The sequence below is a fragment of the Notechis scutatus genome, chromosome 13 (genome assembly GCF_049901735.1).
Source record: "Notechis scutatus isolate UNSWTSFEM ecotype Mainland chromosome 13, rNotScu1.2, whole genome shotgun sequence".
NCBI classification, from domain to species: domain Eukaryota; kingdom Metazoa; phylum Chordata; class Lepidosauria; order Squamata; family Elapidae; genus Notechis; species Notechis scutatus.
This window is the reverse complement of record NC_142021.1, coordinates 12,765,225-12,789,356: the sequence shown is the minus strand read 5'-3', so window position 1 is coordinate 12,789,356 and position 24,132 is coordinate 12,765,225. Positions and strand designations below refer to the sequence as shown.

The 24,132-nt window shown below is 48.4% G+C and overlaps 1 protein-coding gene across 1 annotated transcript in view; it reads left to right on the top strand.

The window, feature by feature from the left end:
* The window catches only part of SFI1 (SFI1 centrin binding protein), a 48,668-nt gene that overhangs the window by 16,712 nt on the left and 7,824 nt on the right, over positions 1–24,132 (top strand). The window contains 15 exon segments of the mRNA XM_087943066.1: positions 579–649; positions 839–931; positions 1,925–2,022; positions 3,415–3,481; positions 5,102–5,232; positions 9,961–10,042; positions 11,044–11,222; positions 12,604–12,679; positions 16,042–16,137; positions 17,411–17,487; positions 17,851–17,953; positions 18,202–18,298; positions 20,481–20,641; positions 21,382–21,456; positions 21,649–21,723. Of these exon segments, the coding sequence (XP_087799192.1) occupies positions 579–649; positions 839–931; positions 1,925–2,022; positions 3,415–3,481; positions 5,102–5,232; positions 9,961–10,042; positions 11,044–11,222; positions 12,604–12,679; positions 16,042–16,137; positions 17,411–17,487; positions 17,851–17,953; positions 18,202–18,298; positions 20,481–20,641; positions 21,382–21,456; positions 21,649–21,723 (1,481 nt within the window).

Genomic DNA, 24,132 nt, shown 5'->3' with positions numbered 1-24,132 from the left:
GTTAACCCTTATTACATTCGTGGCAGGACTAGACTTCCTGTCTCAGGAACTCTGGAGTTTTCTTTCCCCTCCTTTGCTTGTACTTTGACCATTCAAAGTTAAAATGGCACTGTAAAAAGTGACTTATGACCATTTTTCACGCTTACGATTGTTGCAGCACCCCCACAGTCATGAGAGGCCAGGTGAGGAGATGCATGCCTTGATGTGAGTGATATTGAGCTGGCCACACCCAGCCAATAACATGACCACCAAGCCACGTCCACCCGGTCACATGACCAGCCACGCCCACCAACTAAGCCATGCCCACAAAACCGGTTGTTAAAAAATTTGAATCCCACCCCTGGAAATAGGTTCTCTGTTTATAATTACATGTCCAACTATCTGCTGACCTATTAGGGAACATCTTAGCCAATCTTGCTGGGAGTAAATGCCAATGGTAAAACATTTTGTACAAATTCTTTTTGTATGCTGCTGATAGAGTTATATAGTTTATTTCCCATAGTTTTTCCCAATCTTCCAAATTAATGCTGTAACCAAAATTTTTTCCAGTCTGTTGCATTTCTTAACCCAGCCGTCAGATGTGGTGTTGTGTGCCGAAGAGGCAGAGCGTTACCGGCTGGCTCAAAGCCACCATAACCGTCGCCTGCTGGTGAGAGCTTTGGGGTTTCTCAAAGAAAAGGCCTGAGGCTTCGGCCTCTTGCAGGCGGCTGGCAGAGGTGCTTTGCGTGCTGCACCCTGGCACCTGCCCAGGCAGCCGAAGGCCCAGACAAGAAAGGCTGCTCCAGAGGCTGTTCTCTGCGTCTGGAACGGAGGCCAGCTGCTCTCTCCCTTCCCACAGAGTTGGGGGTTTCGTGCCTTGTGGAGGAACGTTCGGGAGGCTTCCCTCAAGCAAGTGAGAAGAAACCTGGCTTGTCAGCAGCACCGGATCGTGGTGAGCTGCCTTCTTCCCCTGCTGCATCTACGCAACCCTCACCCCGAGAAAGGTGTTTTCTTTACATTTTTCTGCCATGTAGGACACATGGGGGAGGGGACAAATTAACAGACCGCAACTGAGCTTTTTAAGGGGTTATTATTCATTTTTTAATGCATCTGTACAGATTTAAAACCTGAGTAATGTAAACAATAGTTGTTAAATTATTAGCGATGATGACAAAGAAATTAAAATGGTAGATAGCTTTGCGTTCATGGGGCTCGAAGGTAGCTGAAGAGGGTGTGCGCAGGAAAAGTGAAAAGGACATACTGAAAGATTAGACTGTTTTTTAAAAATGAGATTATGTAAAACGGTGAAAGCTGGGTAGTAAAAAAAAGGGAAAGAAGACAGAACGTTTGCATTAGGAATCTGGATGCAGTTATTAAGGGCACTAGGAGATGCCAGAAGAAGCAGTTAACAGTCATGAACCAAATCTAGACGGATTGCTTCCCTGAGAGCAGAGACCAGCAAACACACAACTTGGGCTCAGATCCTAAGCAGATCCTGCTCTAGGAAAAAGGGGATCCTTGCCAGCATGGAGGAGAGCAGGCAGAGGGGAAGAGGGGAGGCAAGGCAGATGGATAGATGCGACCAGAGAGCCCTTAGAGCAGGGGTCCCCAACCTTGGACTTCCACAAGTTGGCAAGGTTGGAGACCACGATATGATTGAGCCCAACTTGATAATTAAGGGATTTTTTTCAAGAATTGGAGTCCTTGTCTGTGATTGGGAAGGGCCCCGGAGGTGATGAGGAAAAACCTTTTGTTCATTATATGGAAGGTAGAGCTGGGTGACAGGTAAGTGTGATCCGGTCTTCCCTGGGACCCAAATTCCGTCATAGGTGGCAACTGCTGTTGTTTGGTGATGAGCAAGCAGAAGCTTCTCTCTCTCTCTCCCTGAATTTTGTGAATGGAGTTGCTCTTTATTTGCCGCCGCTTCTCTTCTCTTCTCCCCCAGCTCACAACCAGGTTCTGGGCTTGCTGGAGATCTCACCTGGAGCAGAAAGAGGACGAGCAGCACCGCCCGCTGACTCTGGCAGCCGTTTCTCACCACAGGTGCTGTTGAGGGGCTTGTGACTCTCTCTCTCTCTCTGTCTCTGTCTCTGTCTCTCTCTCTCTCTCTTGTGCCAGCGAGGGTCCAGTTTATGAAGCGTGGGGAGCAGGGTGGGCCGGGGCTGGGCTGGGTTTCCCCCTAGCTTGCCTATAGAATAACAGAGGTCCTTGTGAAAATCCTGCGCAGCATCAGAGAAGGGGAGGCAGGGCCGGACACTCCTTGTGACCGACTTGTGCCGATCTTTTCTCCACAGTGAGGGCCCACCCCCGACGTCCTTTCATGTTCAGAGTATTGCAGCGTAAATTCAGCACCGGAAAAGTAAACACAGATGACTGAGGGTTCATTTAACTTCTTTATAAATGTATAAAGTAAATTTTACAATACCAGTTGTAGATTTGTCCAACATGGAGCAAACTCGAACAGAAGCAGACAAGTTACAGGTTCAGAGCAGAACAGCAACTCAACTTCAGCAGAAACAGGCCTCAGTTTCACTTTAGTTCAGCAGGCAAGCAAGACGCACAGCAGAGGAGAGAAGCCGTTTCATCTTCAATAGACAGACTCCGAGCTCAACATAGCTGCAGAGTTGCAGAGCTCAACATAGAGCCATGCCTAAGCTACTTCTAGTTTCAGTTTCCAAGCAGTCCTCATTGGCTGGCTTAGTTGCTACACCTATTCATTGGCTGACCTTGTTCCCATGCTCTGTTCCAGCTCACGAATAGACTCTGACATTTCGTACTTGTGCAACGGGGCACGATGGGCTAGAGCCGGGGTCTCCAACCTTGGCCACTTGAAGCCTGGAGGACTTCAACTCCCAGAATTCCCCAGCCAGCTTTGTTTGGGGATAAGCAAGCAGAAGCCCCTCTCTCTCTCCTTGAATTTTGTGAATGGAGTTGCTCTTTATTTGCCGCCGCTTCTCTTCTCTTCTCCCCTCCAGCTCACAACCAGGTTCTGGGCTTGCTGGAGATCTCGCCTGGAGCAGAGCCAGCCCTAGATTGAATGCTTGCAGGCACCGCTTTTGTCAGCAGCTCCAACTGGTGAATTTTGAAGCACTAAGCAAAAAAAAAAAAGCAAGAAAGGCCCTCCTCATAAGCCCAAAGACGTACCATTGGCCCGGCCCTGCAAGTTGGGATTTTGTTCATCCTCTGCTTCAGAGGTCTCCAACCTTGGCAACTTTAAGACTTGTGGACTTCAACTCCCAGAATTCTCCAGCCAGCTCTTCTGGGAGTTGAAGTCCACAAGTCTTAAAGTTGCCAAGGTTGGAGACCTCTGCTCTGCTTCACTGTGCCATTCAGTTTGTCCCCGGGGAAAGCTTCTCCCTGGCCCTGAGCATCCAGAACTGGCTACGGAGTGCTAGCTAGCTAACCCCCTGCTGAAGCGCCCACTTTGCCTTCCAGCCGGGGGCTGCTGCAGACGTCTCTGCGGACCTGGAGACAGCGAGCCTGCGGGGAAAGACAACAGAAGGTGAGCCAACATCAAAAGGAAGCCCTGAGTGCCAGTCCCCACGTGGGAACAGAGGGACCTCACCCCCCCCACCCCCTGAACTTCACACCAGGGCCCGAGCCTGACTGCTCCCTTCCTTCCTAGCCTTTATTTTGGCCCTTCACTCTCAAAGGCTCACAGAAGAAGGTTTGTTAACAAAGAACAGATAATCAGACTTGGAAGGGACCTTGTAGGTCATCTAGTCCAATCCCCTGCCCAAGCAGGAGACCCTACACCATTTCTGACAGATGCCAGTCCAATCTCTCCTTGTAAGCCTCCAGGGATGACGCTCCCACAACCCCCGAAGGCAACTTCTGTTCCATGGGTTGAGTGGCTCTCACTGTCAGAAAATCTCTCCTTATTTCCAGGTTGAATCTCTCCTTGTTCAGTTTCCATCCATTATTCCTTGTCTGGCCTTCAGCTGCTTTGGAAAATAGCTTGACCCCCTTCCTCCTCTCTGGGGCAGCCCCCCTCAAATATTGGAAGATGCTCTCCTGTCTTCCCTGGTCCTTCTCTTCCCTAGACTAGCCGTGCCCAGTTCCTGTAACCGCTCTTCATATGCCTTAGTCTCTAGTCCCCTCATCATCCTGGTTGCTCTTCTCTGCACTTTTTCTAGAGTCTCAACACCTTGTTTTATAGTGTTTGTAGAGTACTAAAAGCCAGAGGGCCTCCATCCTCAGACTTTAAAAGGTGCCCTACGGGAGAAATGGGCTGAGGGAGGGGAGCTGGAAGCAAGGCCACTGGCTCCCCTTCTTCCCCTTTTCTGGTTGGCCCCAAGAGTTGCTCTGAGGACTTTGGGTGTCCGTGTAAGGGTGGGGTGCTTCTGCTTCTGCCTGTGAGCTGCCTCCTCAAGCAGCAAGGCCTGGGAGGGAGGGAGGGCGAAGAGGGAGACCTGTCAGCCCCAGGTTGCCCTGTGCTTCCTGCATTTGGGGGGTAGGCAAGGAGGGCCCCCATCTTCCCAAGCGCCACGAGTGGCTGATCCAGTCGACCGAGGATGTGGAGGGACAGTCCTTCCGCAGCTTAGATTGGACGATCAGCTTGTCAGAAGTTCAGAAAATGCACACACACACAAATCCCTAAACAAAGGAGAAACAGTTCATTACAAAGAGTAATTATTTAAATTTATTATTATTAAATAAATAAATGTAAATATTTTTCAAAACGTAGCCCAGGGTTGCATGAGGCCTGAAAATCTCAGAGAATGCTATTCCACGGCCTCCAAAATGAGCAATGAAGTATGTCCAGTTCTCACATGCTTTTGGGAGGCTCCAGAGGTTGCCTGAGAGCAGAGCCCTCTTGCACGACTTCCAGAGGTTTCCAGAGGCCTAACATGCCTCCAAAGACGGCATGATGTGCAACCAGGGACGCAAGTTTCTTAGGTTCACCATCACTGTGCTAGGTCGTAGATCAAGGGCTCCTAAGGCAGCTGTTTCCAAGCAAGGACTTGCTAAGAGCCTTAGAAGGGTCAAAGTTTAAGCTCTGAGAAAGTGTTCTGGGTTGGCGTCTCCCACTGGAGTGACATGGTTTGGTCGGCTGTTGCTTCCTGCCAGGAGACTGGTGGACGATCAGAAATCCCCATGAAGAGTCTCCTTTTGTCTTCAGCTGCAGTGTGCCAAAGCCGACCAGCATCGCGAGGCCGTGGTCCTGTCTGCTGCCTTTCAGGCCTGGGAACTGTTCAAGGATCACCAGCTCTGGTGGAGTGAGATGAACGGGGTGGCCGCCGGCTATCACAGGTGGGTGGGCTGGCTGCAGCCTCTGTTTCTTTCTTGCCTGATGTGGATCTTGGCGTCGTCTTCTCTTGAGAGGCTCCAGGAGCAAAGCTAGGGGTCAGGATTCCGGCATTTACCCCCATTTAATTCATGAGTCTTGAGCCAAACTTCCAAAACTTCAAAAGGATTTATTGGGAGTTAACATGTCCAGCGCTGCCTGGGTGCAGCCGTCTCTGAGGCACATTGTTCATTGTCACCCTTGACCCTGGTTTTCCCCCACCCCTCTGGGTGTATCATAATTCATATTCTCCAATGGGACACATCCAGAGTCCAGAGTCATCAATCATGCTCTCCAGTTAGGATTTTGCCCGGCAGAAACTTCAGTCACCTAGTTACTATCTTTGAAAACATTTATGGGAATGCGTTTTCGGTTGCAAGATGCTGCACTGCTCTTTCAAACTCCTTTCCCCCCTCCCTTTCTGTTGGCAACTCTAAAAAGACCGTAGAAATATTTTATGAGTTGACACTAAGAAAGGTTTGTAGCTCAGCCATGAATATCAGGGATGCTGAATCAAAGAAGCTGGTGGGAGGGTCCATCCTTGAACTGTGGCGTCCCAAGAGCTAGAAAGGGCCTCACAGGCTGCAAAATCCCTCCTACAAGTCCATGTAGGATCCGCTGCCGCTTTTGGGACTGATTCAATGCAGCCTCGGTTTGAACACCTTTCATGGAAGGGAATACAGCATTTCATGAGGCAGCTTCTTCCTCCGTTGCCTCTTTTAGCAGCCCATCTAACCCGGATCGGTTTCCTTGTAGTTTCGTTGGTCTGTTGGTTCTGGCCTTAGACCTCTGAAAGGGGCCATCGTAGCTCTCCGCAGCCTTCTGTGCTGCACGCTAAATATACCCCCTTCCTTCATCCGGTCCTGGCCAGATTTGGTTTCCAGGGCCTTCCCTGCATTGATAGCCGTCCTCTGAGCGCACTGCAGGTTGCCAACATCCTGCTTGGATGGTGGGGCCAGGATTGGGCACAGGGTTCTTGGGGTGGGGGGAGGCTGAGCAAGTCAGAGGAGGGGAGAGGGACAGTTGCTTCCCATGCCCTGCAGCCTGTGTGCCTCTTCGCCCAGACCCCATTTTCCTTATTAGTCCCTGTGTGAGACTGTTGCAGTCTACTAAAACTTCCTAATCTTTTCTGACTCTGGAGCTGCCAAGCCAAGATCCTAGAGTTCTGCCTGGCATTTTTTTGCGCCCCTGATGTTGGACTCTATTCCTCATATTAGTTTGTCCTGCCCACTTCAGTCCACAATTCAAGGTTGTCTTGGCTCATTTCTTTTTTTCTTTTTTTTTTTTGAAAATTTTATTTGGGTTTTCACAAAAACAAAATACAAATAAAACATCTTTTTTTGAAAATAGCATGGTCCCAGGTTATCACTTCTTCATACAGACACAAAACTCAATTTCATGCTCATTTTTATATTCTATTCCATATCTTATTCCCGTTTTATATTTTCTACATAGCTTTTCCCCTCTTTTAATTTTCTCAACTTTATTTTAATTATCTCATCTCAGTTCAAATCATTATATTTATAGTTTTGTCTGTCCTGTTTCAATTTCATATTATCTTTTTTTATTAAACAAATTTTTCCCCGTAGTTACCAATTGGAGTTTGACACCTTTATATCTTTTAATTTTATCCATTCAAACTCTTATTTAAGCTTCAATGTATACCTTTAAGATTATAGCATTCAATATAATACATAACTTCCAATCGAATTCTGCTTCATACATTCTTGAAATACACACTATATTCTTAAAAAGAAATATATATATATATATATGTAAATAAAACACACATTCCATTCCAATTCAATTCAATCATTAATATTCATTAAAATGTTAACATCTTTAACATTTCTTTTCAATTAAATATACTTCCTTGGGAACACTTATAAATTTTCTATAGTTACCGTATATACTCGAGTATAAGCCGAGTTTTTCAGCCCATTTTTTGTGCTGAAAAAATCCCCCTCGGCTTATACTCGAGTCAGATTCCCTCTGAAAAAAAAATGGTGTGGAGTCGCTGCCGCCGGGCGCCCAGTCCCGCCGCCGGGAAGGGGCAAAAGCGCTTTTGCCTTTCCTTCGGCTGGGCTGTTGGGGTCGCTGCCGCCGAGCTTGCCCAGTCCCGCCGCTTGGGAAGGGAAAGGCAAAGCGCTTTTTGCCTTTCCCTTCCCGAGGCGGCGGACTGGGGCCGCCCGGCGGCAGCGACTCCCAACAGCAGCCGGGAAGAGAAAGGCAAAAAGCGCTTTGCCTTTCCCTTCCCGAGGCGGCGGGACTGGGGCCGTGCCGGCGGTAGCGACTCCTGACTCAGGGGCCTCCGAGGAGGGGAAGAGAGTGACTCCTGCCTCCCGCTGTCATCATCTTCTTCTTTTGGGTTAGTGAATCAATTAAACCTTTCATGATAGTGAGATCGCTTTCCCAAATTAATTATTTTTATTTTTGAAATTTACCAGTAGCTGCTGCATTTCCCACCCTCGGCTTATACTCGAGTCAATACGTTTTCCCAGTTTTTTTGTGTAAAATTAGGTGCCTCGGCTTATATTCGGGTCGACTTATACTCGAGCATATACGGTAATTCTTTTTTTTTTCATATTTCTCACTTATATTTTTATAAATCATTATTAATAATTAAAATGTTCCCATTTAATTCTCTCAATCACTTTAATTCATTTATTTATTAACAAACATTCCACTACATTACAGTAAATATTTTATCCATCATTTTAGTCATATTTTCTAAAATTATTTCTGTTTGTAATATAACAATGCTATCTTATGTACCTTTGCAGCATCCCTTTTACAATTAAATTTTCACCCATTATCTCTAAACAAGCTTATGGTTACAATCCTTATATCTTTTCCCTGTTTCTCCATTTCTTGTTTCTGTCTTTTACAACTTCTTTTCCTTGCCTTCTTCCCCCTCTTCTTCTCCCTTCCCTTTTACCCCTCGTCTCTCTACTTCTAACTCTCTCATCTATAATCCCCTCTTCTGTTGCTTTCTAATATTATACTTATCTTTCAAATTGTTCTTCTTCTTTTTGGTTGTTTTTTCTCATCTTAAACCTTTCACTCTCTTTCCCCCCTTTTCTTTTTTCCCCCCACTTAAAATTATTTGATCATTAAAGATGGCTTCTTCTTTGTCCCAATCTTCTTGTTCTGCAAGCGTTTCTTGTTGTTTCTCATAGTTCCAGATCTCCATTTCTAAGAATTGAAATACGAAACCAAAAGAACCTCTCCCTTCTTGTGCATCTTCTTTCCATTTTTTAAGTTCCATTTTCAGTTCTTCTAAGAGTGATACTATTTTAAAGACTTTTAAACGACCACCCGGTTAATTTTAGTCATCTAGATGCAAAAACCAAAAATCACCAAGTAATCCAAATAATCCAAGGCTGTTTCTTCTTGCTTCTTTTTCCCACTTTCTCTTCCTGGGGTTCTGTTATTTTGTTCAGTTGAAATGTATCTTTGAGGAATCTTGTTAAAATTTCACTGTAAGTTCCTTTTAGTTATAGTTCCATTCCTTAGTTCCAGGCAGTCTCCTCCATTTTTCCAGATCCTGCCCTTTTATTCTTTTTTTTTCTCCTTTCCTGCTTTTAAAAACTTTTAAATATCCAGAAATCTTTATTATCCCTTTGACTTTTATTTTCAGCTTAGATGCCTATTAATGTCAAAGTGGGTTGTTTTCAATTTCTTGCTTAAGTCTCTTAGCTGTCAGTATAAGGAATGGAAGGAAAAAAAAAACCTAATCCTTTCCCTTCTCTCTCTCCTTCGCAGCTTCAAAATTTTCTTTGGGAACAATGTTATTAAATTTAAATTCCAGGGTAGCTTATGTTGTTGCTTTTTCGATTTAACCCGGTCAACCAAAACTTTTTCTTCTTATCTTCCTCCTGCACATTCTTTTCCAGTTCAGTTCTTCTTTGAGGTGGCCATTTCTGACCACCGCTGCAACCGCCTTCGGGAAAGGGAGTAATGGCCAGCTGGGGAAGAGAGATGCGGCTCTCCTCGACCCTGCTGGCAGTCTCCCCCTTCTTCACCACCTCTACAGGGTGGCTTAGCCCCGAAACCAGCCGGCTCGGGGCGCTCTGGCGGCGAGCACAGATCGAAACCGTGCACGATCGCGGATTTCGGTCTGCGCCGAAGAAACTCAAACCAGAAGCCCCCATCTTGGCTCATTTCAAAACTTGCAAAGTTTAGATGAGCCGCTTCAGTGTAATGTTTTAGGCCCAGGGAAGAACATGAGTTCTAGTCCCGTGTTGGGCTTGTAAGCCAGCTGGGAGACCTTAAACCAGTCACTTTCTCTAGCCTTGGGAAGAGGGCAATAGCAAACCATTTCTGGGTAACCTTGCCATGAAAACTGCAGGGGATTCACCCCAACAATTGCCAGAGTCAAAAACTGACTGGAAGGCATTCCCCCCTCCACAAAAAAAACGCTACTTACCCTTCTCCCTTGTTAGCCACCTGGGGCCATGTCCCTTGGCTGCTGTGCTGCCTTGTCCTGCAGAGAAAGTGAGGAGGGCCCTGGGACAGTGTGGCAGGAGCTCTGCCTGGCAGGTTGCTGTTCACCCGGTCCAGCTCTGGCTTCCCTCATGCTGCTGCTTTGCCCTTTGCATGCTCAGCCCCACGGCTCCAGAATGTGGGCTGTGGAGACCCACAGAGGCCGGGCTGCTCTCTCAGGCGTCTCACGCTGCTGTGCTCTTCCACAGGGAGACATGGACCAGGCAAGTCTTTGCGCAGTGGCTGTTGAGGCAGCGTGAGCAACGGGATGGACGGGCGGCAGAGAAGGTGGTAAGTGTGGCCTTCGGCTGAGGCGGCTTCTCAGCACGGCTCTGTTGCTGAGTCAGGCCAGGCCCCTCCACAAGGAGGAGGAGCATCTCCAGGCCCATCGCTGGCTCCTCAGCCTGAGGGTTGTGGGCCTGGGTCTCAAAGGGAGTCTGGGAACAGAGCAGCCTAGTCCAGTGATCACCAACCAGTGGGCCAGGGACCACTGGTGGTCCGCAGAGAAATGTCACCCCCAAAGCAATTAATCCAGGCTGCGTGGGAACACAAGGCTTGCGTCGCTTGCATTGTGAACAACACGAGGTAGTATGGGCGGGGAAGGGCGGAGGGGAGGGACTTGCCCCACTCGCCCCACATGCCTGGCCTGGCTACCAGGCGGCTTCTTTCCACTTCTTCTGCTTTTGGCTGCACGCAAGGAAAGCAGCCAAAGTCTGTCTTTCTCTCCCCCAAACTCCACCAGAAATGAGTCTCTGGGACCCTGCAAGGCCTCCTGCTCCAAGAGGCTGCGCCGGCAAAGACTCATTTCTGGCAGAGTTTGAGGGAGAGAAAGAGAGACTTCTGCTGCTTTCCTTGCATGAAGCCAAAAGTCTCTCCCCTCCCTCCCCCTCCCCCCGAGAACAGAGCTGGAGATAGTATCCTGCTACCCCAAATAAGGAACGATCCATCAGTAGGAAAACGGGGTGGGAGATTTTCCTGCAGACTTTTTGGGGGATTTTCCCAGGGTCTCTGCTCCGTGGGATTTAAAATGATGAGTTTGGTGGTCCCTGAGGTCTAAAAGGCTGGCGACCCCTGGCCTAGACGGCATCCCTCCTGGTCCTGAGCTTGGCCTCAGTTCTTCCTGCACCAGAGGCTTTCCTTCCTTGCTTGCTTGGGTCCCTGAACACGCCCCCCCACCCCCCGAGAAGCCAGCTGACCCCCAGCTTTTCCCCACCTGAAGCCAAAAGGCTGCCAAGGAAACCGTCTCAGGACAGCCCAGCCGCCATCCCAACCTCCGGCCTCTCTCTTTGCAGGCAACGTGGTATGCTGAACGGCGGGTTTTGTCCCAGTTCTGGGGCCGGTGGCACAGGGCCACCCTGGCCTGTCTGGAAGAGCGAGAGGGCATCGCCTTGGCCAGCGGGCATCACCGGCGGCAGCTCCTTCGGTCCACTTTGTACCTCTGGAGGGAGAACATCTGGGAAGTGAAGAGAGGGTAAGAACCCAGAGAGGGGAATGCCAACGTCAGCCCCCATTCCCTGATGGCTGCCTTGGTCTCTCGGTGGCCTCAGTCTGACGGCGGTGCCCCAAGACGGCCTCTCTGGGGGTCACTGGCTTCTCTTTGGCTGGAGGAGGGCAGTGTTGTGCGGATGCTCTCACACAATGGCTATTGCAGGAATCCCCAAACTTGGCCACTTTAAGACTTGTGGACTTCAACTCCTAGAATTCTCCAGCCAGCATGAATGGCTGGGGAATTCTGGGAGCTGAAGTTCACAAGTCTTAAAGTGGCCAAGTTTGGAGACCTCTGGGCTAGTGGGTGAGGCGATATAGGACACAGAGGCTTCCCCACCCCCTTGCTTCCGTCCTCTCTCCCAAATTTCTCCCTATGGGTCCTGCGTGGGGGGCAGATGGAGGCCCCTCATTTTGAGTCTCTGAGAATGTTTGCAGGGCCCCTTTGGAGCCCAGAGCCCAGACCTTCTTAGCAAAAAGATGGGCTTGGCTTTGAATGAGAAACTGTGTGTAGGCAAAGGAGCCGGGATGGCCTACTCCCTCGCCTTGAGCTTCTCGGTGCTTGAGAGGCGGTTTGGGTCCCACCATTGCCCTGGTTCCACTTAATGGCAGGGATCTCCTGGTGGATGTTCCTCAGGCTGGACCCGCCCTGGAGCTCCCTGAGATCTGTATGGTATGTTGTGAGTTAATTTTGTGAGTTTGCTTGCTAGCAAATGTTATGAGTTTGCTTGCAAGCAAATTTTATGTGACAGACTCAGATAGCCGATGGCAGATAGACAGATCTCTAAATGAATCTGTGATTCTGTGAGCAACTCAAACTGCCTGCCTGCTTTGCCTGATTTTGTGTAAAAGTTGCTCTTTTTTAAATAAAAAATTGAATATTTACATAAATATTTATAATATTTACATACAAGCCATGCCCAGACAGTCACATGACCACCAAGCCACACCCACAAATTAGGCCACGCCCAAGAACCGGTTGTTAAATTTGAATCCCACCCCTGCCTCTGTGTGTGTGTGTGTGTGTGTGTGTGTATGAGAGAGAGGGACAGGGGGAGGTTAGACCAGATCTCTCTCCCTCCCACCAACGTCAGCAAGCCACTGTCAGTCAAAATTCATATTAGTGGTCCCCAGGATTTAAAATTATGAGTTTGGTGGTCCCTGAGGTCCAAAAGGTTGGCGACCCCTGTTCTAGTCCAACCCCCTGCTCAATCAGGAGGTCCCATTTCAAGCAATAATACAGTGGAGCTCAGTTTAAGAAGCCCTCATCCCCAGGCTAAAATCTGGCTTCCTTCCCTCGTGACATGCCCGCCTCTCGGCCGAGGACCTGCTGCCAACAAAGCTCGGCTCCCCTGTGCTTCTTTCAGGCAGGCGAAGGAGGCAGCGGCCTGGCACTCCCATTCTGAGAAGCTCCTCCGGCGTTCGTGGAGGAAGTGGCGGCAGGTGAGAGATGCCACGGAGGCTCTCCCGTGAAAACCAACACTCCTGAGCACGGGTGTGGCCTGGAGAGGGCAGAAACTAAGCAAGAAGCTGATAGATGGAATTGGGAACTTTCTACCGATGCAGCTGAAATTCCTGCTTTATGGCAGCCACCAAAGCCGCAATGCTTCCTTTGGGGGCGTTTGTTTTTGTTTTTTAAAAAAAGGTGAACGCTGCGACGCTTACGGTGTGCACGGGGCATGGCAGGGGGCCCTTGGTAGAGGCAGGGAGGTTTCCAAAGTTGTCCGAAGAAGGAAGTTTCAGGAGAAAACTTCCGCATTCTTTCCACGACTGGGGAGCACCAAAATTCTTTTATGGTCTGCTTCTTTTTAAAAGGGAGATAAGATGAAAGCAATGTCAAAACAATTTTTAATTAAATGTGCCTATGAAACGGCTTTATTGATAGTGGTTTTATAGAGGTGCCCACTCTCCATATGCTTCCCTGACACTTCGGTGCACCATCGTTTAACCCTCCCCGACCCTTGCTGGATCTCCTTTGCACCCCAAGCCTTGACACACCTGCCTTGCCTCCTTGTGGACCCTCCCCCCAACTGACAACAGCCGCTCACCTGCACCCCACCCAGCAAACCATTTACTCCAGGGAAGTTCTGGGTGGTTTACCTTGATGGGAGTTCTGCTCCTCGGCTGCCCTTGCTTGAGTGCCTTCACTTGGAGGTCAAGCACCTGAAGCCTTCGAGCCTTGAAGGAGCCAGGTTGCGGGGGGGGGGGGCTGCTAGTGGAAGCTCGCTCTCTGCATCCGAAACGGGGGGGCCCAGGAGAGTAAGAGGTGCTAGCAGAATTTCCTCTCTTTTTATATATATATATATATTTTTATACATCTCTTTAAGTCAGCAATGTGATTCCAGATTACAATATACATTCATAGTCATAGTTACATCTCCAGCTTTCCTATCTAGTTTCATATCAAATCCTTATCATTAACCATTGATCTTTAAATGAATTTTCACTTCATATTTTCCATTCATTAATCCAGTAACAAAAACATTTCTAGAACATATTTTCCACTCTTTGTCCCCTATTATTTTCATTTCCAGCTTACTACCTATTTTATTTTACATATGTTCTTCTTTTACTTTCTCAAAGCCAATGTGTAGCAAACAAAAAACAAAAATAAAATAAAACGAATACATTCACATGGTATTTTCCTGCAATCTACAATGAATCTTACATTTATCCCAGAGATATTCATATAACCATTTCATATTTCCTCTTTGTTTCCATTTAGCCAAATTTTGTCTATGGGATTTTATTTTATTTTCATTCATCATCACCTTTTTAATCATAATATAATAATCTAATTGCAAATACTTTACAATATAGTCATTTCTAATGTACTATATTATTTGTTTTTCTAATATCCTTTGTATAATCAATTGCATTTTCTATTTCATATCTAATATAATATATATAAAATTAAAAAAATATTCATATTTTCTCTGTTTCCATTTAATCAAATTTTACCTATGAAGTTATATTTAATTTTCATTCATCACTTTTTAAATAATAATATAACAATTTCATTGTAATTATATAATATTCTTACAGTGAGGTCTTATTCCCCTTTAATTCCAATTAAGCTTATTTCTTTATTTATGAAAGTAATTCCCAATAAACTTTAAATTTCAAAACTCCCCAATCTATATTTCTAAAAAAGACCAAAATACATTTCCATGTGGAGTCCCCACTTTATTTTATCTTTAACCATCATCTCTTAGTCTCTCGATCCTATAATTTCTTCAAATTTTAGCCAGTTTTCCCTTTTCTAAGTTTTTCCGGTCCTTTCTGTTAGCTCCTCTTTTTTCCTTTTGTTTTCATCTCCCATTCACTTATTTTCCCCCTCCCTCTCCTGATCTCTCTTGCGATTTCTTCTTATATAGCTTCTTCTTCTTTTGTTTAATCTTGGAAGTATTTTCCCTTTTGTTTATCACATCTATCATCAAACTTAGTTTTAATTCCTTTCATGTCTTTTTGCAATGTCCATTGTTCTTTTTGCTCTTTTAGGCAGGTTTCCTCTTTCTTTAACTCACCAAACAGCCCCAAAATACTATCTCCGCTTGTCCCTTTGCTGTTATCTTTTTTGTGCTTCCGGGTTGTTGTTATATTATAGTATTTTATTTCATTTCCCATTCACGCATTTACTAGACCAGTAATTTTCCATAAAATTGTAAGAAAAAAGTTCCTTTAACCATTAGGTGGCATTCTTGCATCAGTTTTTCACTTTCCACTTTTTAAAGTTCTTTTCTTTGTCCCCCCCCCCCCCCCGGTTGTATTGATTCCGCTAATTTTCAATCATTAGCTATTCTATCTTTTAATCAATTCCAACAAGTCCAGAATTCTAATCAATGTCTAATCAATGCCAATTTCTGTATAATATTCCAAATTTAATTTCTGATTCTGTTATTGTTTAAAAGATTTTCTCTGAATAATATCCCTTCCATTTCAATCCTTTTGTAGTCCAGTTTTATTTACCTTATAATTTCCCTCTTACTTTCGAATTGCCGCTTCCACAATCTTAAATGAGGGCTCTTTCCTTCTATTTCTCGGGGTTGCCTTGAAAAAAAATCTAAAATATTTTGCCTGGTCACACACCGCTCACCACTTCACTGCTCCAGCACAAACTTAATTCCCGGATAGCTTCCTGTCTTCAGGGCAGCCATTAAGGACTGCCGCTACAGCTTGTCTTTAAGGGGAGTCTACCTAGCCAGGGAGGGGAGATGAGGCTCCCCTCCACCCAGCTGGTGGTCTCCCCCTCTTTCACCACCCCTCCAGGGTAGATCCGGTCCTGTTTGGAACCCTCCAATAGGTATAGCACAGATCGAAGCCACGCACAATCGCAGTCTCCGATCCGTCTTCGACGGAAGTGCCACTGGAAGTCAAGCAGAAGTTCCTATGCCAGGGACATGACTTTGTGCACCTCCTCTGGGAAGTAGTCCGACTCACCGTTTTTTGGCCTGCGATGGCTGCTTTGCAGAAAGTTATCTCTGTCTCTGTCTGTCTGTCTGTCTGTCTGTCTGTCTGTCTGTCTGTCTGTCTCTCTCTCTCTCTCTCTTTCTGTGTGTCTGTCTCTTTGTGCCTGTTACCTGGCTTCTGGATCTGTCCCGATCTCCCGTCCCTGCAATTCCTGCTCTCTGTCTCATTCACTCTCTCTGTCTCATTCACTCTCTCTCTCTCTCTCTCTCTCTCTCTCTCTCTCTCTCTCTCTCTCTCTCTCTCTCTCTCTCTCTCTCTCTCTCTCTCTCTGCATGTTATTTGTTATTCCTGGACCGTCCCTGCAAGTCCTGCTCCAGGCTCCTTTTCCCTTCCAGTACCAGATGCAGAAGACTGAGAAGTGGAAGAAGGCGGCCCAAGCCGAGGGGCACTACCAACAGTCCTTGCTGGGCAGGGTCATGGCAGCTTGGAAGGTAGGTCGCCAGGCTCGGACTGGCAGCGCTTTGGGCAGCCCCAGAGCATCTGCTGGCTGCAGCTGAACCGAGGGAGAGGTTTTCTCCCCATTGAGAAGAGAATGAGAGCCTGTCCCCCATCTCTGCAAATCCTGGTTTGGAGGCTGGAAGGCTGAGCAGACTCAGCAGGACGGGGGAAGGTCTGAAAGGCTTGGAAATCGCTTCAACCGAAGGAAGCTTAGAGAGTTGTGACCAGGTGAAAAAAGGAATGAGGCAGGATAGAAACGGTGGAAGGGAAAGGATTGCTGATGCAGTTAGTTAAAAGAAAAAGAGGAATGGGAAAGAGAAATGTTTCATCAAGCAATGGAGTAAGCTCACAAGTGGTCCTCAGTTAATGACCGCTCAAACTTATAATGGTGCTGAGCGGGTGGTAGTTATGACCAGGCCTTGTCCTTAGGTTGTCACAGCATCCTGTGATCACACAGTCACCGTTTGTGACCTTCCCTGCCAGCTTCACACAGAACAAAGTCAGTGAGAAAGCCAGCGGGAAGTTGGAGGTCGCGATCATGTCAGGTCCTTGCTTAAGAACGGCAACCAGAGCTGTCATTAAGTGGTGTAGTCACAGGGTTTGTCAGCGCCCTGCACTGTTTGGATGAAAAGTCATAGAAAACATGAACATTTGGTGCACACTTATGCCATTTAGTTGGGCCAACAAAAGTGAAGTTTGTCTTTTCTTGGTGCTCAGTGATGTCCTTAAGCAGCAAGGGGGTCTCTGCCCCACAGATAAACATTCCCAAGTCTGGGGTGACACATTCAAGCCCCTTGTTAACTCAAAAAATATTTCTATGGTCTTTTTAGAGTTGCCAACAGAAAGGGAGGGGGGAGCAGTGTGGCAGCTTGAAAATTGAAAGTGCATTCCATAAATAGTTTTTCAAAGATAGTAACTAGGTGACCGAAGTTTCTGCCAGGCCATATTCTAACTGGAGAACATGATTGATGACTCTTGGCTATGGAGGTGTCCCATTGGAGAATATGAATTATGATACACCCAAGGGGTGGGGGAAACCAGGGTCAAGGGGTGACCATGAATGATGTGTCTCAGAGTCGGCTACACCCAGGCAGTGCCAGACATTTTAACTCCCCATAAATCCTTTTTAAGTTTTGGAAGTTTGGCTCGAGACTCATGATTTAATTGGGGTAACTGCCGGAATCCTGACACCCCTTTTCATGCAAGGAAGATGATTCTTAGGAGAAGTTTTTGTGGACAAGAATTCTGGCCCTTCTCTCCTTCCAGGCATACCAAAAGAACATTCAGTGCCTCCTTCACCAGGTGGCCCAGAAGGAGAGAGACCACAATCGGGAGCTGCTGCGGTAATCCCCAAGACTCAGTCTCACGGTGCTGGTGGTCCCCCTTCCTCAGGTGGCTGGGCTCCTCCCTTGTGTCTGTGGGAAGACGGCCCTCAAGCCATTCCCCCCAAACATCAGGCTGGGCTATGGGGCAACCCTAAAGGCCAGGGGTCCCCAAACTTGGTCACTTTAAAACTGGTGGACTTCAACTCCCAGAATTCTCCAGCCAGCTATGCTATGCTACGCTATGCTACGCTATGCAGCTATGCTATGCAGTTATGCTGGCTGGAGAATTCTGGGAGTTCAAGTCCACAAGCCTTAAAGTGGCCAAGTTTGGAGACCTCTGCTCCAGACCTTTTGAGACATCTGTTCCTCTACGGTTCTCAGGCAGGTGGTGCGATCCTGGAAGGAAAACACAGCTGAGCTCAGGCAGGAAGCAAAGGCGGCCAGGCTGGCTGGGCATCATTACAGACGAGTCTGTCTCTCCAAGGTAACCTCGGGCACGGGAAGGCCAGTCCCCAAACTCAGCTGCAGACCCAGCAGGAGACAACAGGAATCAACACACACACGCACACACACACACACACACACACACACACACGGGCTGTGTTTTGGTGAACTCCAAAGTAAGGGGAACTCGGTGAGCGGCTGTGGTGAGGGTCTTGTGATGCTTTCTTGCCACTAGATAAAAAATCTGGCCCTGGAAATATTCAAGCCCCCTCCTTTCTCCCAGCACAGGTGTTGTCCCAGTGGAGGGAAGCAGCTGCACTGCGTGCCAATCACCGAGAAAAGGTGGCTGTGGCGGTGAAGGATGCCCAGAGGCAGTTGCAGACAGGTAAGGGGGGGAAGGAGGGAATTCTTTGGAGGAATTCTTTCAGCCTTGGTGTTGTGGTTTGCCGGCAGCCGATGCAGCCGGTAGCGGAATCGGACAGTGGGGAAAAGTGGGGAACCAGTCCAGGAGTTTGGAGAGGACTTGGACGAGGGTCCTGCGTCCAAGGGATGAGGCCAGGACCATCTGGGAGTGGGGTCCTAACTCCGGAGCCTCTGGAGTCTGGCAGCAGCAAGGCAGAGGACCCAGGGGAGCCTGTTCCCAATGCGCATGTGTGCAGGGCTGCTAGAAGGCGAGAGCAGCTGAGACAAAAGAGGCGACTCAGGAGTAAGTCTGGGAGGTGATTGCCCCTCCCATAAGGTATAAAGGACAGGCAAGGGTGATGAAATCTTTGCAGGAAGCAAAGTCGTTCACTCTGTTTGGATTAATCCTTGAAGCTCTTGTGTGGACTTTGTACTTTGGTTGGTTTTTTATAGTTCATTTGGCACTTTAGTTGTTGGCAGCAATTTAAAGGAGAGAAAGGTGGGTGTTTATCTCGAGGGACTGTTTGGGACTCGTTACATAATTCCCAGCGTTGAAATAAAACAAGACTTGTTTGGACTAAGCGTGTGCTTAATTACGGTCTTGGGAAGCCTTGGTCAGAACACTTGGCACCTTTTTGGCAGCCATGTCCTCTCTCCCACTTGCCGGCGGTAGAGGCCTACCTCTTCCCATCCAGCAACGAGGTTGAAGCCCACCATTATTACAGGGCAGGTTTTCTCCTGGGGGGGGCGTGGCCGAAGGCAGAGCTGCGTGAACCTCTTTTGATGCCTTTAGCACAGGGGCCTCCAACCTTGGCAACTTGAAGACTTTGGGGAGGCTTTGCCGGCTGAGGAATTCCGGGAGTTGAAGTCCACCAGTCTTCAAGTTACCAAGCTTGGCGATCCCTGCCTTAGCAGCACGAGAGTCGCTTCTCCATTTCAGTCCAGCTGGAATTTGGAGCTGGGTCAGGAGTCTGTGGAGATTCTGCATCCTCCGTGGTGACCCCCAAGGTGCTTTTCCAAAAGACAGCAGGACTTTCTTAGTTTGTATCCCTGAAAACGGTTTTGGTGGGGGGTTTTGGGGGGAGTTGTCATCCAGGGAGTTGTAGAACTTCAGTAGATCTGAAGAAGCCTCTGGGATGAGAAGTGAAGTATTTTAAAGGAAAAAAAAACTTTCTTAGCGGTTGGAAAAGCACCTTTGGAACATCTGGGTCAAGAGAAGACGGTTGCTGTGTTGGCCTAAGTAGAAGACTTCCCGGGAGTAGAACCTCGGCATTCAGTGATGGTTCCCCTAGCTGATGTTTGGCTGCTTGCATGCTTCGCATTGCATCTTTTGCCAGCTTGACTTCGGCCATGGCGGGAGGGGGAGAGATTGGAATATGGGGGGTCTGGGGGGGGGGGTTTGGGTTTGAAGCAGACTCTGAGGAGCCCCAACCCAGTACGAGAGCAGCCAAAGGAATGTGGAGACGGGAAAGGCGTGATCGAAGGCAGGGTCCCTTTCCAAAACAACCCGAGAACTTTTAATTGGGCATTGATTCATAATGGAGGGGAGGGGGGGCCAGAGGAAAGGGGGGAATTAATTGCATTAATTGATTTTGGGGCCAAGCCAACAGATCCTTCCCGTCTCATCTGTAACCGCTTTGTTCTCAGCAAAGGCTACTCTTGGGAAAAGAAAGGAGCCAGGAGTCGGTCTTCTTTGCTACTTGAACTAAGTGCGATGGAGGACACAAGGCAGAATCCACACAGCTTGCTAAACAGATGCTTGGCTCTCAGGCCCAGGGATCCTTTGCAAGCCTGTCCCAGTGAGCGGAGGCTGCTCTGGGGTTTGGCTTGTGCGTTGATGAAGCTTGTGACTTGGGGTGGGAGGAGTGGCTCACCAGCCCCCACTTGCTCTTCCTTTCCCACCTTATCTAAGTTGGCAGTGGGGTGACGCCAGATGGGCCCAGGGCAGAGTCCTGGAAGTGGGCACTCTGTTTCTAGGGCAGAGCTGTCCAACTTGACAGCTGGTAGACTTCAACTCCCAGAATTCCCCCACAGCTGCCTGGGGGATTCTGGGAGCTGAGACCCACGAGTCTTAACATGGCCAAGGTCTGGCCGCCTTCCCAGCCAAGGAGTGAGGCAGGGCCCGGGGGCTGTCACAGCAGCTGAGCCATCCTTTCTCCCTGCAGGGAGGCTACGGGGGCTATTTCTCCGCTGGAGGGAGGCCTCTGCCAGCTCTTCCCAGCAGAAGGGGCAGCTCACCGTGGCGGCCGAGCACCACCGGAGGCAGCTGCTCAGCTGGTGCCTGGAGAAGTGGAAGCAAGATCATCTCGGCCGCATCAGAGCCATGGTGAGACCCTTCCCTTCCCAGGAGGAGGTTCCCTCTTTGGGGGAGGGGAAGCAGGGGTGAGAGGTCCTCTCTGGCCAGGTGTGGCCTTTCCACTGGGTGAGGGTTTTGGGTTGCACTTGGGGGGAAACCCCTTGAAACAGTGGAGCCATTTGGGGGGGCTGGGAGAGAATGAAGCTGAGCGCCAGATGGTCAGATCTGGAATAAAGTCAGGTGGTGCTCCGTTCAAAATCCAAGAAAGACGCCCTTAAGACTCCATTATTACAGAGAAAAGAAACTTTTACTGGAAATCAAGTGGTAGCATGAAAAGGATTCTAGATCTGGGGGTTTACGCGTGGAAAACACATATAAAAAGTTATGGCAACGTTCCCACGCACAGTAGTTCAAATAGTCCATCCAATTGGAGATGTGTATACTGTCATATGGAGCATCTTCAGGGGGTGAGGCAGACCTCTGGCCGTTGACCTTGGCCTAGTGTGAGAAAGAGCTGCAGTTGCACTGTAAGCAAGCGAATAAGTTTTCCCCAAGTTAAACAATTCATTCTCTAAAGCCTCCAGCACACTGATTCACCCTCCCCCCGTTACTAAGGCAGCCGAAAAGATAGCGAAAGGAAAGGAGTCTTGAAGGCTGACGTTGCGATTACCATCTCCGTTTGGGAAAAGCCGCTGGAGCAGCCAGAAGCAGCCCTCACCCCGCTCCAAATGGGGAGGAGGGGGCTTCAGGTTGTGCTTTCCCTCCCGTAGCTCCTGCAGAGACAAGGGGAGCAGCTACTGGCCCGGAGACTTTCTGCAGCCGCCTTTGCCTTCTGGAAGGGGAAGGTGAGCTTGGGCGCCCAGCACCCACTTTGGCCCCCGGCTCCCTTCCAAGCAGGGCAGGAAGAGGCTGAGGCTGGCCAGGGGTGGAGGTTTCCTGGGGTGAGGAGAGAGGGCCCCTTCCCCTTTGGTCTTAGGGCTTCTTTTGTGGACGCTGGCGGTCAGCGTGGCCCTCCTGCCCTCTTTCTGCACCTTCAGCTGGCGGACAGACGGCGAGAGCGGCAGCAGACGGTGCAGGCCCTCTGGCACTGGTCCCGGAGCCTCCAGCGGAAGGTCAGTCTTGGCCCCCTGAGTACCCAGCCCCAGCTTCCCTCAGCTGACTGGGGCCCACCGGCGCCCTCCCCGGTCCTCTCTTTCCAGCCCCATTGGTGGTCCTGAGAGGCTGTGCGGAGGAGGTGGGAGGGTGGGCGCTGGGCATCGTGTTCAGATGCCCCCGAGTTGCTTTTCCAAAGGGCAGCTGGACTTTCTTGGTGTTTTGCTTTGAAAATGTTTCGCTCCTCTTTCAAGGAGCTCCTCCGGTTCTGAAGAAGCTTCTTGGACAAGAAGCGAAACGTTTTCAAGGGAAAAATGAAAGGAAGTCCAGTTGCCTTTTGGAGGAAAAAAAAACCCGCCATGACCTGGATGATAGGGAGTCTCTGTAGATTCCTGACTCAGAACCTGCCCAAATTCCAACTGGACTGGACCAGAGAAGCCGCCCTCCCTCGGCCAACACACCTACAGAGCGACGGGCAGCTCTGCCTGCGGCCACCTCACCCGCGTTCTCTCAAATGCTACATTTCCTCATGCAGGGAGTCTTGAGCCTGTGTCGCTCCGAGGGGGAAGGGAGGCAGCACTCGCCACCCCCAACCCCGCCAGAGAGCCACAGAACTTAGCCCGTTCTTAGTTTGAGGAAGCTTTTCACTGTTGATGTTTCTTAAAAAAATTAGGTATCAGTCTAGAATAGGAGTAGAAGTAAAGAGGAGAGAGATATAGGACAGAACAGAACAGAATATGGAATGGAGTAGAATAGAAATAGAAAAAATAGAAATAGACAGTTGGAAGGGACCTTGTAGGTCATCTAGTCCAACCCCCTGCCCAAGCAGGAGACCCTACACTGTTTCTGAAAAATGGCAGTCCAATCTCTTCTTGAAAGCTTCCAGTGATGAAGCTCCGACAACCTCTGAAGGCAACTTCAGTTGTTCCATGGCTTGATTACTGTCAGAAAATTTCTCCATAGTTCCAGATTGCTTCTCTCCTTGGTTAGTTTCCATTCATTGCTTTATGTCCTGCCTTCGGGTGCTTTGGAAAATAGCTCGACCCCCCCCCCCCTCTCTGTGGCAGCCCCTCAAATACTGGAAGATGCTCTCCTGTCTCCCCTGGTCCTTCTCTTCCCTTGACTAGCCAGGCCCAGTTCCTGCAACCGTTCATTGTATGTTTTAGCCTCCAGTCCCCTAAATCATCACTGAATGGATGTAAAGCTGTATAATTATGCTTTGTTAGCTACATCAAAGAAGAAATCCAGATAAGAAAGAAAATGGCAAAAAATTGGAACAGAAAACCAAAGATAAACCTTTTAAAAAAAAAAAAACCAAAAAGCAACCAAACAAAAGTTAAAGCATTTACATTCTATCCAGTTCTGAATGTAAAAGAAAAAAGCAGGATATTGAAATGAGGCAATTATTTGGTCAGTTTCCATCTTGTTGATGACCACTTGTTGTGAATTTTGAAAAAAATCCTGTAAAGTTAGGTTTGCAAACATTTAATGTAGCATACTCTCCACTGAGAGTTTTTCCTACATCCAGCAAGGTTAATATTTATCAGCATGCCAAATAGATAAGAGGCTTGCAACACTCCGTTAGGAACCACAGGAAACAGCCTCCATAATCTTCTCACCCGCGCATCTTTTAAAATCTGAGCATCAGTGTTCAACGGGGGATAGCAACGCATACAAAGGTCACATCCTGTCCAGTGCTGTGGAGTAGCAATTCCGCAGTCAGTGAGTAAAAGAGGCCAAAGGTAAAGAGAAGAGTTTGTGCAGCAACAGTTGTTGGATCTGCCGAGAGAGAGAGAGAGAGAGAGAGAGAGAGAGAGAGAGAGAGAACCTAGAACCTAGAACCAGAGTCCGTTTCTCCCTGACCTCTTGCACACACAAAGGCCCTCAGCTCCCTGGCTGCTCTCTTCTTCGGCCTCCTAAGAGATTAACAGAGTTGGAAGGGACCTCGTAGGTCATCTAGTCCAACCCCCAGCCCAAGCAGGAGACCCTACACCATTTCTGACAGATGGCAGCCCAGTCTCCTTTTGAAAGCTTCTACTGATGAAGCTCCCACAACTTAACGAAGGCAACTTCTGTTCCATGGGTTGATTGTTCTCACTGTCAGAAAAATTCCTCCTGATTTTCAGGTTGAATCTCTCCTTGTTCAGCTTCCATCCATTATTCCTTGTCTGGCCTTCGGGTGCCTTGGAAAATAGCTTGGCCCCTTTCTCCTCCTCTCTGTGGCAGCCCCTCAAATACTGGAAGGATGCTCTCCTGTCTCCCCTGGTCCTTCTCTTCCCTAGACTAGCCAGGCCCAGTTCCTGCAATCGTTCTTCATATGTTTTAGCTTCCAGTCCCCTCATCATCCTGGTTGCTCTTATCTGTACTTTTTCTAGAGTCTCAACATCTTGTTTTATAGTGTGGAGACCAAAACGGGACGCAGGACTCCA